Genomic DNA, 17,259 nt, shown 5'->3' on the forward strand with positions numbered 1-17,259 from the left:
GTAAGCAACTGGGTACTCTTAGGAAGTTGATATTCCCAACTGACCTATCTGCAAAAATAGCGAAGACTTGATGATCTCTTGCTGCAGTCTGTCTCTATGGATATGTGTGTTCATGTGGGTATATGGATGTGTGTATATTTTTTTTCTGGGACCTAACGAAGTAAATACATTTTTGTGAAGCTACTACAAACTTTATCATATTCTATCTTCTGAAAGCATGGAGGAATTAAAAACAAAAGCAGCCTCTTATCTGTTTATATTCTACTTGGGAAGTAAATCATATCTGCAGAATGAAGACTCCAGTTAAAAAGGCTGATACAAAGGTGATTAGAAGCTCTATCTTGAAACTAATTCTCGAGATTTCTTGGTGCTAAAAGATAAAGTACTCAGCTACGTACAGATACAAAACCTACAATGTGAATATTTCACCTTCTGGCACAGTTTTAGAATTCTGCATTTAAGGTTCACAGAAAAATCTTCGGGGCGCCTGGGTGGCTCAGTCAGTTAAGCGTCTGCCTTTGGCTCAGGTCATGATCCCAGGGTCCTGGGATCGAGCCCCACGTAGTGTCAGGCTCCCTGCTCAGAGGGGAGCCTGCTTCTCCCTCTCCCTCTGCCCTTCACCCCGATGCTCTCTCTCTCTCGTTCTCTCTCAAATATACAAATAAAATCTTAAAAAAAAATTCTTAATGGCCGAGGCCCATGAGTGTGATTTTTCTTCTTGCTTTACAAATGTCAGCATTTTAGTCTGATGAGAGTGGCTGACATTTGCATAACTTTTGGGTTCAAAATTTTTAAAAATTCTGATTCTCATAATGATTATATTATACTACTAGGATATTCTAATAATTATTCTAATGGTTCCCGAGGCAATGTAAAAATAAATATGTGTGTCCAAAAATTTAGAATTTGGTGGCTAAATGATTCAAATCATCAATAATTTATAATGAATCTATTTGGTTTTTTAAAAAAGGAATCTGATCTTTTTCCAAAGGGTCCTTATCACTTATTAGATCTTCCTTTCCTTCTTTTGTCTCTTTAATCCTTTCATTTATTTTATAGTCTTTTTCCATCTTTTTTAATAGTGCTCTCATCTCCAGTTCATTAGAGAGTCTCCCATTTGTTTTACTCACCACCATATCCCTCTAAATAGAGTTCAAGACCCACGCCACAAGTTTTTATTTGTACTATTTTCATTGTCTTTCAGAACTACATATTTTGTGATTTTCATTGTGATTTCCTCTTCTAATTCATGAGCTATTCAGAAATTTATTTTTCAGCCTCCAAACACAGGGGCTTGGGTATTTTTAACTACCTTTCTAGTATTGGTTTCTAATTAAATTTTATTGCAGTTAAAGGACACAGTCTGTATGACACAGATTCATAGAAATTTGTTGAGCTTTTGTGAACTTATGTATGGCTAATTTCCATAAATAGTCTACATGTACTGAATATCTTTTTAGACAGATTAGATTGTTCATCAATTCTTTTTGGTTCAAATCTTTCATACACTTACAAATTTTTTACCTCCTTGGTCTACCGGTTTCTAAAAGTGTTATGTTAAAAATCTCCCATTATAACTGAAGATTTGTCAAATCTGTCTTGATAAGTTTTTGCTTTACAGATTTCAAGGTTGCGCAGTTAGGTGCATTTAAACTTTATCTTTTTTTATCATTATTATGTGGTATCAGTCTATAGTCTTACTATTGCTTTATGCCTTAAATTTTACATTGTCTAGTGTTAACATAGATAGTAGCTTTGTTTGAACAGGATTGCCTGGTTTATTTATTTCCATTCCCTTACTTGGAAAATTTCTATGTGGTTTTGTTTCAGAAACAGCTCCTCTAAGAAGACTGCTGCTAGATTTAAAAAAAAAAAAAAATTCCAATGAGGATTTTGACTGGGTGGTACTGTCGGTTAAGCGTCCGACTCTTGATTCCAGCTCAGGTCATGATCTCAGGGTCGTGGGACTGAGCCCTGGGCCAGCTTCTGTGCTCAGTGGGGAGTCTGCTTGAGATTCCCTCTCTCCCTCTCCCTCTGCCCCTCCCCCACCAAAAATAATACATAAATCTTTTACAAAAAATCCAATGTGATAATTTGTCTTTTACTAGATTGAATTAATCAAGTTCTATTTATTGTAATTACTTTTACATTTGGGCTTATTTTTACCATATTGTCTCTTTGCTCCTTGTTCTTTTTTCCCTGCCTTCTTTTGGATTTAAAATTTTTTTCTGTGATCATCATTTATTTCCCTTCGGCTGCTTTGGGAAATTCAAGATTGCATTCCCATTTATTGAGTACTCACTTGGAAATTTATCATGCATTTCCTAACAAAGACCACACTTCTCAGTACCTCTCTCCTCTAGCGTCCTGAACAACACTTAGCATGCTTTCACTCCCTGTGCCTCTTGCCCCAGCTAAATTTTTTAATTGTTAGCTAACTTTGGTTTTACTTTTTTAAATTGAAAGAAAAGGCTCATATAAAAGTAATCCCTATGTTGGCTAACTGAACATAATAATAAAAATAAATAAATAAAGTAATCCATAGTTAACGGTGCTGACATATTTTACCTACGTCTATGTCCGTTCTTGTTTCCTACATCGCCACTTCCCCTGTATTCACTTTCCTTTTGGCTAAAGTACCGAGTGAGGGGCAGACCTGGGATTCAAATGTATGTTTGCCCTCCAAAGTCCTTGCTCTCTATCATCACAAATTAACTGGCCACAGATATAGGGAAAGGCATTCAGTGCGTGCAGGGCAGGGGCGGAGCCCGAAGAGAAGAGGCAGACAGAGAGGAAGAGGGCAAGTGCAGGATGGCTTGTGCGGAGGCATCACAGGCATGCTGACACGATCCCCGGGGAAGACGGCATTCCTCTCTCCGGAAAGCCAGGACAACAGACTCATGAGTCGTGAAGAGGGTGTATACACACAGGTCACAAACAGGCACAGGAGATCGGGGGTGCAGTGGTAAGTCAAGGCTTGGGCCGGAACGGGAAGGAGCAACCACACCCATTTAGGGCCCGGGTAGGAAGGGCAGCGGCTTCCAGGCACCTGGGCACAGTGCCTAACACAGAACAGGTGCTCAAGAATATTTATGGAAGGGAAGAAATGAAAGCAAGGAAGAAAACAGAGGATGGCAATGGAAAAGGGAAGGAAGGAAATTAAAAGAATGAAAAAAGGAAAAAAGTAATAGTGGGAAGAAAATAAAAAGGAAATGAAAGAGTAGAAGCAAGTAAATAAAATAAAGGTTCTTATTTTTAAAATGTTAAAATGTTACATGCATTTGTACATTTGTAAGTGGGCCAAAAAAAGACAACAGATTCATATCAAACTGTTCACATCTACGTAGAATAGAGGGTGACTTGCACTTTCTTTTGTGCACATCAGCAATAATTAAGGTTTTTCCAATGAGCGTGTACTATTTTGAAAATAAAGATTTACATACAAGTTAAAACTCAGCAAGAGCAAAAAGGAAATGGACAGAGAATAAGGAAGCAGCACCCCGCATGGCTTGTTGGGAAGCACACTCAGGTGAGCCATCCACCCTCTGCCTCATGGGGCTGCCTCATCACCTCCCTGCCCACCTCAGGGACAGACGGCCTTCCCGCCATCTCAAGCCCATGAAGCTCTGCAAAGTCCTAGCCCAAGAAGGGAGAAGGGAGAGAAGTCCCAGAGGTGTCAAAATTCAGGTGGCCCTGGAATTGCCGGAGACTACATTCTCCCCGCTTCCCTGACTCCCTTTCAGAAGATCCAAACCTTCACCCGCTGGTCTCACTTCGGCTGTGGCAGAGCAACCTCATCAGAATATTAGAAGCCATGTCTCTGTACAAGGAAGACATACACATACAGTAGCAAAAAAGACTCTTCCTTCACAGAGTGTGTTCATGCAAATAGAGGAAGTGCTTCTTTCCTTTCTCCTCTTTCATGGTTTTCTCATTCCTCTAAGACTGACAGAAGTTCAACCTCTTGAAGGAAAGAGTGACAGGCAAGTCCAGCCCATCCCTTATGACCCAGAACCACTGAATGTAATCCTAGTTTTATCTATGTAAGGAAGCCTTTGTTTTGTCCACAAAAATAAACTCATATATGGAGCATGGGTATGGGTTCTTATCACTCCAGAGATATGGTTATAAACCAAAAGCTGTCTATTACATTCCCATGAAGGGTTTTTCAACCTCACCACTACTGACATGTGGGGTCAGATAGTTCTCTGTTGTGGGGCTTGTCCTGTGCACTACAGGATTTTTAGCAGCATCCCTGGCCTCTCCCCACCTGATGCCTGTAACACATATACAACCCAGTTGTGGCGACCAAAATGCCTCCAAACACTAAATTGTTCAATGTACCCTGAGGGCCAAAATTTCTGATGGCTGAGAACCACTGATGTAGCTCCAAGTTGCAAAAACAGTTTAGTCTATCTTCCTACCGACAGTCATATGTTTTTTTGCAAGCACACAGGTATTTTGGGTTTTAATATGTGCCAAACCATCTCTTGGAACAAATTCACTTGCAATGCCAATGATAGAGAAAAGCTACATGACAGGCACAATGTATTCCAAAGCTTCATGCCATATTATGAAACAAACAACATAAACAACATTAAAATCACATTTATATTCAGCAAAGATAAAAATATAAACAATTAGATGTGTGCAGGGACCCTAATTTATAGCTATTTCCCTTATTTTCTAGAGCTTCAGATAACCCTCTTAGCAGAGTTCAGAGCTGAAACCACCCCAGAATTGACTCTAATCTAGTCATATACTTGGGGAAAAATATGTATCATATCATGTATTAGGATACTGTATCACCACACTTAATAACTTTACAATTCAGTACCAGGGTTTAAGAAAAAAGGATGCCAGCCGGCTGCCTGGACTAACAATGTTAAAATGCTGAATATATGTGGTTCTGTGAAAGTCAGCTGGCATCTTTCCACTACATTCCAAAGAAGGAATGAGAAAAATTCTCTGGTGAAACCAGGACCAACCATGACTTACAGTGATGTTAATACCAGAGACTCCAGAGCCCCCTGTAATCTTGATATTAACTTGGTACTACGAGTGATAATGACTCAGTAGGAAAATAAAGCTAAAATGTATTTTGAGGGGGGTTGTGACCACTCACTGACTTAAGTTAGCATTCGTATCCACTTGCCAGAGACTGCTCTAAATATAAGGAATGGAATGCTGTTCTTTTTTACGTATACATAATAGTTTTCATCGAAAAAAATTTACAGCTGCATTTTACTTTATATTCCATTTCGATACAGACAGTTGGAATGAATACATTTAAAATGTATTTGAACGACCAAAGGATAAAAACATCCTTTGTTTCTGGCTCAGAATAGTTCAATCTGTCATTACGGGAAAAAAAAATGAGTTAACACTTAAAAAATAGGTTAATGGAATTAGAAATTTGTCTTCCTGTTTTATTTTGCCCTCTCTCTTCCAGTCCACTTGACAGAAGAATTTCAAATGCAATTCCCCTAAAAGCTAGAGATTTAAGGGGCTGACAGGCAGTTACTACTACTCTTGTTACGGGGCCGATTCTATTCAGTCTATCTCTTTAAAAAGTCTTATTGTTGTTGCTGCACAATTTCCTGACTTTGGGGTGGGGGGGGTGGAATCAAGTGACGTGGTAACTAGAAGAGAAGAGCAAGCTGGGCTGATTTGTGTAGCCATTCCCCAAGGACCGCTCTCCTCTTTCAAGATTCAAAAATCAAACAAAACCGTTCTTCTGTATTTCTAATGAAAAAATGAGCACCGACTTCTGAAATTTGTGCGAAGCCGAATGAACTCATGACTGTTATGAAACCGTCTAACACACTTTGATCAACATATGAGTCGTGCCAACACAAATATGCCACAGTAATATCACTGTGTGAGCAAACCTGAGTGGCCCAGGCGAGGAGGTGCCAAGACATAAAAGATGTCAAAGCATTAGTGTATCTGAAGAAAAGCCAGATGCCTTTCCTACTCCCCAGAAATGGCCCTCTTTCCACTCTTCCGTACATATGCATAAATCCCCTATGCACAAAGAATGTATTCTTATTCTTTGGCGAAGCTACTTAAAAATTAATGAACAAGAAATTAAAGAGAAGCTGCTGTAATCAAGTTCGAAGACCCTCACTGAAAAACAATCACAATGAGACCATTCACACTCCCAGAGAATTCAACACGTTTCAAGGGATATTTTGCAATACGATTTTTTAAGCAATGTTTTCTTCTTATTATTAAGGCTTAAACACATTCAGGTTTATTTACATTCAAAAATATATATTCATTAGGGTAAGAGCTTTACTTTCTCAGAAAAAGAACTCTGTGACTTAAAGTAACAACGTTGAATACTTAGATTTTCCTTCAAACACATTTGTATGCTCCATCTTTCAACTAAGAGGCTTAGTTTTCAACTATATAGAATGGACAGAAAATTGTGGTGAAATAGTAGTATTAATTCATTCTTGGAATTTAACCAGTCAGACCTCCGAGATATGTCATTCTTTGTACAGAACTGAAAAAATAGCAACAGTTTGTGAATGTGTTCACTGCTCTTCCACTGTCTTCCCCTCCTCTCAAAATTGTACTCATATCTCACAGAAGTGAAAGCAACTCCCTCCATGCTCATCCTGAGTGAGAGATCCTTTTTTAAAGGAAGAAAAGCAATTTCCTAGTTTCAGATATTTCGTCAAACAAAACCTCAACAAACTCTGAGAGACAGCTTGAGGACTTTCACTAAGAAAAATCCCCTCTGTAGTGGCTGGCTCAGACTCGACAGACTTGAACTGTGCAGATGCTGAAGCGGTTCTTGGGTACACTGGGGAAGAAAGAAGAAGGAGACATTCCACAGCTGCCTAGCCCAGCTTCCTTCCCAAGGGCACAGCTGCAGGCTCTATCAAGCTCAATCACTTTGTACAGCAACTGAGATCCCAGGCAGGGGCAAGGAATCCCAGAGCAGCTTAGATTTCTTCCAGTACCTCAGCAAGAAGTAAGACCACTTAAAGAGCAACCAGATTTCCAACAATTATGTGGCCCCAGGCCAAAAAAAAAAAAAAAAGGGATGAAGCAGAACATCTGTAGTGAGGGAAAATAAAAGATGTTTCATATTTTTAAGATTTCAAGCTACTTAAAGGAGATCTTCCTTGGGCCTTTGTTAGGAAGAGGACTACGAATATTCAATCCTTACTCCTGACTGATAGTTTTCTGGAGGGTGGGGGGTGGAGTGGTGGATAGAGGATGGTCAAGTTGAAGAAACACAGAACTTAATGAGCAGTCAATTCAACAATTATAATGTAACCCATTCACTGCAGGGTTTTAAAGGAATAAAAGGTGTATGACAATAATACGTTCAAAGGTACCACTTCCCTCCGTTTTATATCGGTATACATTCTCACAAGCTCTTGTGAACATTTTTAAAAATAAAATAAATGTGTTAATGATAGGGTGTGACCAAAAACAAGAGGTCAGAAAATATTCTTCCCAACTTGAGGATAACTAATACTATGGCAGATGCCATTTCCCTAGGATCAATCAGAAAGGAAGGGGCTATAAACATACAGTTCCATTAAAATAATAAAAAGGTACAGATTACTATTCCCCACACAATTATGCTTTTAGACTAATCGTCTCTAGGGTAGTGAAAAACAGTATGTAGATGCATATTTGAGTACTTTTTGTAGTACTTGAATTTATAATACCATTGCAATCATTAATTCTTACTTGATCAGAAAACCATTCTTATAGTTTCATATAAGCACTTGCAAGAATTTACTGGATACAGTAATAATGTTACAATTTATTGTGGGCTTGTCATGATTCGAGCAGTGTAATATTATCATTCCCCCACCATGATATTATCCCCATTTTACTGATTGAAAAAAAAAGAATTTTAATAGATGAATATGAAGAATTACAGATGAAGGAAAAGACAACTTTTAAGGTCACTGAGCTGGTAAATGGGACAGCCAGAATTTAAACTTTTTGACTCTAAATTCCACGTGCTAGTTATTACTATGCTCTACTGACTTCATTGAAAATGATATTTGTATGTTAATTTGGAACATTTTGAGTATTTTTGAAATCAATTTTAAAGGTTTATACTATGTTGTTAAATCATTCTATTCAGCGGCCCCTGCGTGGCTCAGTCAGTTAAGGGTCTGCCTTCGGCTTGGGTATGATCCCAGAGTCCCAGGATCAGGCCCTGCATCAGGCCCCTTGCTCAGTGGGGAGTCTGCTTCTCCCTCTGACCCTCACCCTGCTCGTGCTCTCTCTCTCTCGCAAATAAATAAAAATCTTTTAAAAAATCATTCTATTCAGAGAAAAACAACTTCTCTGCATGAGATGTTGGTTAAATCTCACATTGCTCAGAATCCCTTTTTCTTCTCTAACTACTGATTTTTTAATAGAAAAAAAGTTCATTTCAACCTATAGCATTAGTAAGGCAATGATTCCCTGAATGTGTTCATATTCTAGGTACCCTAAGTTCGTGATACCTCTTCTGTTTTAGCTTGACCCTCAAAAATACAAGTCAAATAGCCAGTAGACAATTAATTTTATGTTATGTAACAGATACTGAGGCATATAAACACTAAACAATGCCTAAAAATGTAGAATAAGAAAACTTATTCATATTGATGATAAAATATCAAGTGAGAAAACTTCAAGCCTCAAAAGGCCTTTGTTTATAGTACAACAATATTTCTCCAAGACAATGCAATATACCGCAGCAAAGAGGAATATATGAGGCAGAAGTTGTTGACATATGGGGTGTGCACAGAACTTCTGGTTAATGAAAGTTCCAAGATATATAAATAAAAAATGATGTGTGAGTTGGTGGAAAAAACTGTAAGGCAAGTCAATTTTTTAATTAAAAAATTATGTAGCATAAACAATGCTAATGAGCCAAAAGTCCCATGAGATTAGGACTGTATCTGCTCCATTTTAACATTCCACTCACTTTTCATAAGTGTACATCCACTCACTTGAAATACCTCAAGCAGAACCCTTTTCATAAAATAGAGTTTTGAGGATTTTCTTTGTCCTTGTTTTTAATAGCTCACCATTTCCACTCAAGTTGTCAACTTGATAATACATGACATTAGGGGGAAAAAAAAAAGCCCTAAAAATCCTTAAATGAATCACCAGATGATAAATACCTGGAAGTTCTTCATAAATTTCATCATCAATTGGTTGGCTGCTTGCTGGTGGGCTGCTGGTTGGTAGAGGATGGTCAACATCATCATATAATTCTCCTCTTTCATCATCATCTTCAGGAATAACATCAGATCCCATGTCTGAAAAATATGTTGCACAAGGCAAATTTTTTAAGAATGCAAAAGAAATTTTTCAAAACCCTATTTTCTAAACAAATGCAGCCCAATAGAGTCACATGCTATATCCTTAACTTGAAGCAACTGATTATTACATAAATATGTGAATTGCAAAGTTGCCAGTTGGTACTTAACAGAAAAAACACTTTTATAAATACGAAGTGAACAGTCTGTATTAGTACTAGCCACATTCCCTTGGTCATTCTCATAGGAGTCGATAATCTTTTGTACATGCAAATCCAAATTCGTTCAGTTATTCAATATTTAAAGACTGCAATGACTAGTTCGATTGATTGCTCTTACCTTGTAATACAAATTTCAGCTGCTGTACCCATTCTTCGGCATCTTTGGGAGAAGCTGCTGTGAACTAACAAAAAAATAAACAACAACAAGAAAATTCACCACAGTGGAAACAAAAGGTATGTCGCATTCTTATCACTTCTTTAAGACCATTAGTAATTCTTTTCATGTCTAGTACTACTTTTCTTGCAAGGATGCTTCTTATAATGTACAGTTAATTTTGACAAATTTACGTAATTGAAGCAGAGGATGATGGATTTGAAACTCCGATCAGAAGCTGGCAGCTGTGCAGGAAAAAAAGCTGCTTCCCTTCATCAATGTCAAAGACAGAACTGATGAACAAAATTTGCCCTTGACAATTAGAAGACACCCATGAATTTCTTCAGACTGCCGGGTACAGTCTTCTTAAAAATGTTCTTGTCAGATTCCAACACACTACCTGACAACTTAATTAACTGGCTTTCAACTGCAATCTCAGATATTTAAAACTTATTAAACATACATTCCGTATCGACGCTAGCTGATAGCTCCTGAATCACAGAGCTGATATGTGCCTTTACCTTCATTTTCTCCCACAACCCTAAGCAAGAAAATACGCATTAACATGCTGATATTTTTCTTTTGATAATTTTACTCTTTCTGCTATGTAATTCGTTTAAGAAATCATGTAGTGCTATTAAAAGTTATAAAACGCAACATGTGAAGTAGCTGATAAATTACATATTCGCTTGTTCCCTTTCAAGAGAAGATATCACAACTAATCTGAAATTTTTTTAAAAAAATGTACTTCTTATATGAATGTTCACTGTATAAAATCAGTATCTTTTATTATTATTAACATGTCAGGGAGAGTTGTTTTAACAAAATGTTAATGGCTTTATAAATGAAATCAGAACATTTTATCAACTTAATTTCAAAACAACACAAAAACTCCAACCTGATAGATGCGTTTATCAGGAGCAGAGATTTCAAAACAGCAATCTTTCTTTCCATCCTTCCTGAGAGTGTTATTCATTCTGACATCGTAACCATCTATTGCAAATTCACCTTTCTGTTGCTTGTCTGTGGAAGATAAAACGAAAGTCAGAATTTCATTTTCTGCAGTGAATATAAATGCCCAGTTGATTATCTTTTATTTAGATTTTCTCTGTCAATTCTTGAACAGGTATTTTTTTTGGTCATATTGTTTTCATAGTATTTAATGTTTAAATCGTTTCTAGATATCACTTCTAGTTCTAAAATTACAGAAGTATTTGGGATGGCTGGGTTCACAAAGGATATCTTAGGGACCAAGAGGAAGTCCACAAATAGCCTGATTCAGAAAGAAGTACGGCAATAGGACACTTTGTTGCAGGGGAAATCCAAGAACTGGAACTCAGAACTTGCTGGACAAACCTACTCCAAATCCATGGCTCTCTCAGATTTATAAGCCAGTGGGAAAACCTGGAGCTGAAAACCCACTGGGCTTTTTTACCACCGTCCCTTCTCATTACCACCTTCCAACACCCCACCTCCAAAAAAGTCTCTAAAACACGGCTCTTCTTTTAAAAAATATCTCCTAAATGGGTACAAACTGAACTGTAAATTTAAAAAGCAAAGCAAAAAAACCCTACTAATTATAAAAAGCTATGAGGGGAAAGCAAAGCACTTGGATGGAAAGGAGAGGTAAAGCAAGCACGGAAGCATTAGTTGCTGAAACAAATCCAAAGAAAAGCAGGTTTCTTAAGCAGTCAGTGAACCGGTAAGCTAGTAAAGCATGGCTGAATCCCACATGATGAGGAGACAAAAGAAAAGACAACTTGAGCTTTAGTCAGATATTATTTTCAAGACAAAGGAGGAATACAACAAAGGATTTAAAACTCTGAGACTGAGATAAAATTAGTCTGCTTTCCGACTTCACCCAGTTACACCATTTTGATAGAAAAGCTACACCACTATAGGTTTACTTCCTAGGTTCACTTGCAATTTCCAAGATCATGAGTAAGGGCAACTGTCTTACTGAGCTCGGGGGAAATCTAGAAATGCTTCCTATCATGGGGTGGAAGGCTCTCTCAGCTCTGTGAACCAATAAAACATCTATCTCCTTTTCTGAATACACTAATTTAATGGCTGAAGTAACATACATTTTTTAAAAAGTTATTGAGGGACACCTGGGTGGCTCAGTCAGTCAAGCACCTGCCTTCGGCTCAGGTCATGATCCCAGGGTCCTGGGATGGAGTCCTGCATTGAGCGCCCTGGCTCAGCAGGGAGCCTGCTTCTCCCCCTGCTGTGCACACTCTCTCTTTCTCTCTCTCTGACAAATACATAAATAAAATCTTAAAAAAAAAGATTCATTTAAAAAGTTATTGAGATTATATCTTGTTCAAAACATCAAATGAGGGGGAAAAATCTGAATTAGAAATTCCTGACTTAAATCTGAACATTCTAATCATATTAAGTCATCATTTTAAAACTCTCCATGATCTAAAAATTAGAAGTTTGCCTTATGGAAAAAGTCTACAATGTACTCTATGATGTTCGGAAAAAAACAAAACTTAGAGCAGCATTTCCCAAAGTGTGTTTTATGGGAAATAAATAGGGTCTATGATCAAATAAGTTTGGGAAATACTGAATTAAAAAGAGCTAACCAGGCTTTGTTACTCCAGGCCTTCTTGAGGCCCTTAATATATATTGATTACATTTCTATGAGAAAGATAGTATGCAGCATTTCACAACATGATTTGTCCATGGAACCCTTTTTTCACAGAACTTTTTACGGAACTGGTATTTCCAGGACATATTTTGCAAAATATCTAACTAGAAAAATACTACTGGGGAAAAGTATTAAAATAATAAATGGTTAAGCACTGTTGCTTAACCTTAAATTCTCAAAGAAGACTAAGTCATTCATCCACTCATTGGAAAAAAAATATTATCGAGCATTTAAAACAAGCAAGGGAGCATTACAGGAATGGTGAGATAAACTCTAGTAACACCTTACCATACCTTTCCCACCTTCCCACTGCAACACATACACATAGGATACAAATTTAAGTGCTCCGGGAATATTACTCAGTGATCCGCTAGATGGGCAAAAGATTTAATTTTCATTACAAAAAATGGAAATAATCAGAGGCCAAACAGTAAAGCCACACAGAACAATTTTGAGAGATTTCTTTAAACTTTCCAGGAAAAAAACGGATTTTCAAAGACCAGATGAAAGAAGGTGGCTCCCTTGCTGCACAAGGGCTCAATTGCTCTAATCACTTGGTCCATCTCATCTAAAGCCCATGCTTTCTCTCTTTGCTCTGGGTCTGAAATTCTTGGCAATGTAACATCAGTGGGGATGGAAATGCATAAGGAGTGGTTTACACCTGGAGATGTAAAATTGGCACAAAGACTGAGTTTGGAAGAACTGCAGGGAGCAGGAAACTTTCTTGTGCTAGATTATCTAGAAATCAGACAACCAGGCAGCCAAATGAGGTGACCTCTCCTTAGACTAGCAGATCCACTTTAGATAAAACCTCCAGGATTTATGCTATAGGGCCATGTCCCAGATCTTCTGTTAGAGTCTAAGAGGAGGACATGAGCAGCCTCTAGTCGGATGAACCAGAGAGAGGCCACGAATCCAATCTAGAGGTAAGCGCCCCAATTACAGAGACAAGGATATACAACCTCCAAACATAAGTAAAAGAGGGAAAGCAAACAAAGGAACACATGTGCCATAAAAATACTATGTGATACAAAGACACAGCATTCAAGAAGTAAAAAGCAAGAGCAAAGTAGGAGAAACAGATATAAATGATTGTTCTGTATCCTTTATAACGTAAAAAAAATCTAAAAGAGGTGAAAGATAAAACAATGTAATATAAAAAGAGAAATGGCTGAGACAGAAATTGGAATGGAGCTGATAAAATAAGGGGAAAATACTGTATAAGGAAATGAAAATGCAGCAGCAAAACAAATGACTTATTAAAGTGATAAAAAGTTGAAAATTTTGAACACTGTTGAAAAATCAGATCAGATACCCCTAAAACTTTCTACCCTGGTAGGTAGAAAAAAAAAAGAATAAAGGGGAAGAGAAAAGAGGAATGTGATGGATATGAAAGACTGACAAAAACATAAGAAAAAATGGGTGTTCCAGAAGAGTAACAAATAACACAGAGCCAATAATCAAAGATATAACAGAAGAAAACCTCATTCAGCCAAAGACAGATCTAGGTCTACAAAACAAAAGGTGGTATTTTCTAAACAAGTAAAATTAATAATAAAAAGAAACAAATACCTAGACCTATTCAGCTGATAGTTGAATATTTGGGAATAAATAATCATATATGCATCCAAGTGAGGGTAGAAGTATGGGACCAGAAAGGTTGAAGAGAATGAAGGAAATTCATAACTCTTTCTCAATAGCTTTTGCAAATGCATAACCATTAAGCAGCCTTTTTTCTTATTAGCCAATGTGGGACAGAAAGTTCAAGACATGAAATTGGCGTAGACACAGCTTTGATAAGACTCTGCTCTTCTCTCTTTACATTAGCATCTCCTCCAGATAGAGAAAAGGAAGAAAACCATAGCATTATATGACAATCCATATAGCAGATATTTAATTTAATATGTTATATTTTGAGATTTACATAAAAGTTAATTTATATATAAGTTATATATATAAATTATATATTTATATATAAGTTAATTCCACAGTGCCTTCTAGAATAGTTTCAAGGACACTTGCTGGCTTGAGACAGACTGTTAAAAAAAAATAGTAACATGCCAATCAAATGGGAAATAAAGTCATATAAGTTATTTATCCAAAACTGCAAAAGACTAATAAATATTGTATCTAAGTGAACTTCCCAAATAGCAGAAGCTTATTCCTTTAAGTGCCAAACACTTGTAAATGTTAGTCGTTATAATAGAAATCTTTCTGAAAGATATACTTCCCTGACTTCTCAAACAATTCCCTTAAACATAATATAACATTTTCTTGATGATTTAGTATTAATTTGAGTATTTAGCTTTTATATTATGTTATAACACATTGATGCCCTCAGGATTTTTGAGGTGTTTGTCCCTCTATTAAATTTCCCTCATCTTCTGTTTCACACTTTAACCTTGTCTATATCATGCTGTTCGGATTTAATGTCTACAGAACTGAAGTCTGCCAGGAGAAACTAGATAATAAAATCTATTAAATCAGTAACTTAATTTTACACAATTCTAACTCAGTAGGTTCAAGGTAAAAAGGAGCTGGCTCTAATCTCTTACAAAACAAAATGCGTGAGATTAATGATAGCTATTTCCTTCTACTTTTTCACTGCCTTTTAGGTTTGCAGCTGTTTTAGGTCTCTGAAGTACACAAAGACAACTCACATTTCCTGAGCTCCTTCTGTAGGCCCAGAAATTTAAACATATCTCATATATACCATGAAATAATTCTAAGAGAAAGAAGGTATTTATTATATCCCAGCACTGGTGGAAAAACGAACCTTAAAACAACCAATTTGCTCATGGCCACATCACGAGTAGACTGTAAAAGCCAGGACCCTAACATAAGTGATTCCAAAGACTTGCTTTTTTTCAACCATTTCACCCTGTCTCCTAGAAAGATGTTTCTCAAAGTATATTTGAAGAATCACCAACTATGTTAGATCTTGCATGCCAATTAAAAATACAGAAATGGCTACTACTTTGCACTCGCTGTATGGAAATCTCTGGGAGTGGCTCCAGGAAACAAAGTTTCGGTAAGCATCCTGGGTAATTTTGTTGTTTTTTTTTTTAAAGATTTTATTTATTTATTCATGAGAGACAGAGAGAGAGAGGCAGAGGGAGAAGCAGGCTCCCCACTGAGCAGGGAGCCCGATGTGGGACTCGATCCCAGGACCCTGGGATCATGACCTGAGCCGAAGGCAGACGCTTAACCATCTGAGCCACCCGGGTAATTTTGTTACACACTAATGTCTGAAAAACCACTGTTCTAGAACATGCAGTTTATGAAATCTTCATAGAGATGAACGTTATCTTGCATTTCCTCCTGCAACTTGGGTCCAACCTTCTCAGCTTGCTTTATGGGCTCCTCTACCTTTGCCTATCTCTTAAATAGCCACGATGCATTGTATTTTTTTTCTCATTTTTTTAATTATGTTATGTTAATCACCACACATTACATCATTAGTTTTTGATGTAGTGTTCCATGATTCATTGTTTGTGCATAACACCCAGTGCTCCACACAGAACGTGCCCTCTTTAATACCCATCACCAGACTAACCCATCCCCCCAGCCCCCTCCCCTCTAGAACCCTCAGTTTGTTTCTCAGAGTCCATAGTCTCTCATGGTTCATCTCCCCCTCTGATTTCCCCCCCTTCATTCTTCCCCTCCTGCTATCTTCTCTTTTTTTTTTTTTTTTTTTAACATATAATGTATTATTTGTTTCAGAGGTACAGGTCTGTGATTCAACAGTCTTACACAATTCACAGCACTCACCATAGCACATACCCTCCCCAATGTCTATCACCCAGCCACCCCATCCCTCCCACCCCCCCACCACTCCAGCAACCCTCAGTTTGTTTCCTGAGATTAAGAATTCCTCATATCAGTGAGGTCATATGATACATGTCTTTCTGATTGACTTATTTCGCTCAGCATAATACCCTCCAGTTCCATCCACGTTGTTGCAAATGGCAAGATTTCATTCCTTTCGATGGCTGCATAATATTCCATTGTATATATATACCACATCTTCTTTATCCATTCATCTGTCGATGGACATCTTGGCTCTTTCCACAGTTTGGCTCTTGTGGACATTGCTGCTACAAACATCGGGGTGCATGTAGCCCTTCGGGTCCCTATATTTGTATCAGGAACACAGCAGGGATGTCCACTATCACCACTGCTATTTAACATGGTATTAGAAGTCCTAGCCACAGCAGTCAGACAACAAAAAGAAATAAAAGGCATCCAAATCGGCAAAGAAGAAGTCAAACTCTCACTCTCTGCAGATGATATGATATTTTATGTGGAAAACCCAAAAGACTCCACCCCCAAACTGCTAGAACTCATACAGGAATTCAGTAAAGTGGAAGGATATAAAATCAATGCACAGAAATCAGTGGCATTCCTATACACCAACAACAAGACAGAAGAAAGAGAAATTAAGGAGTCGATCCCATTTACAACTGCACCCAAAACCATAAGATACCTAGGAATAAATCTAACCAAAGAGGCAAAGAATCTGTACTCAGAAAACTATAAAATACTCATGAAAGAAATTGAGGGTTCTGGGGGGGGATGGGTTAGCCTGGTGATGGATATTAAAGAAGGCACGTTCTGCACGGAGCACTGGGCGTTATACGCAAAGAAAGAAATGGAGGGGCGCCTGGGTGGCTCAGTCGGTTAAGCGGCTGCCTTCGGCTCAGGTCATGATCCTGGGGTCCTGGGATCAAGCCCCGCGTCCGGCTCCCTGCTCAGCGGGGGGCCTGCTTCTCCCTCTCCCTCTGTCTGCCTCTCTGCCTACTTGTGCTCTCTATCTCTCTGTCAAATAAATAAATAAAATCTTTAAAAAAAAAAAAAGAAAGAAATGGAAAAACATTCCATGCTCATGGATTGGAAGAACAAATATTGTGAAGATGTCAATGCTACCTAGAGCAATCTACA

General features: G+C 37.8%; 1 protein-coding gene across 2 annotated transcripts in view; it reads right to left on the reverse strand.

Annotated features, from left to right (window-relative positions):
- The window catches only part of SKAP2 (src kinase associated phosphoprotein 2), a 171,269-nt gene that overhangs the window by 48,546 nt on the left and 105,464 nt on the right, over positions 1-17,259 (reverse strand). For both annotated transcript variants that reach the window (XM_028119315.2, XM_028119316.2), the window contains exons 7-9: positions 10,564-10,688; positions 9,630-9,693; positions 9,153-9,290 (exon numbers count right to left, since the gene is read on the reverse strand). In XM_028119315.2, coding sequence (XP_027975116.1) covers positions 9,153-9,290; positions 9,630-9,693; positions 10,564-10,688 — 327 coding nt within the window. The remainder of the gene's footprint in view (positions 1-9,152; positions 9,291-9,629; positions 9,694-10,563; positions 10,689-17,259) is intronic.

The sequence above is a fragment of the Eumetopias jubatus genome, unplaced genomic scaffold (assembly GCF_037043125.1).
Source record: "Eumetopias jubatus isolate StellerSeaLion01/CBP00866 unplaced genomic scaffold, mEumJub1_p1.0 scaffold_14, whole genome shotgun sequence".
Taxonomy (NCBI): Eukaryota; Metazoa; Chordata; class Mammalia; order Carnivora; family Otariidae; genus Eumetopias; species Eumetopias jubatus.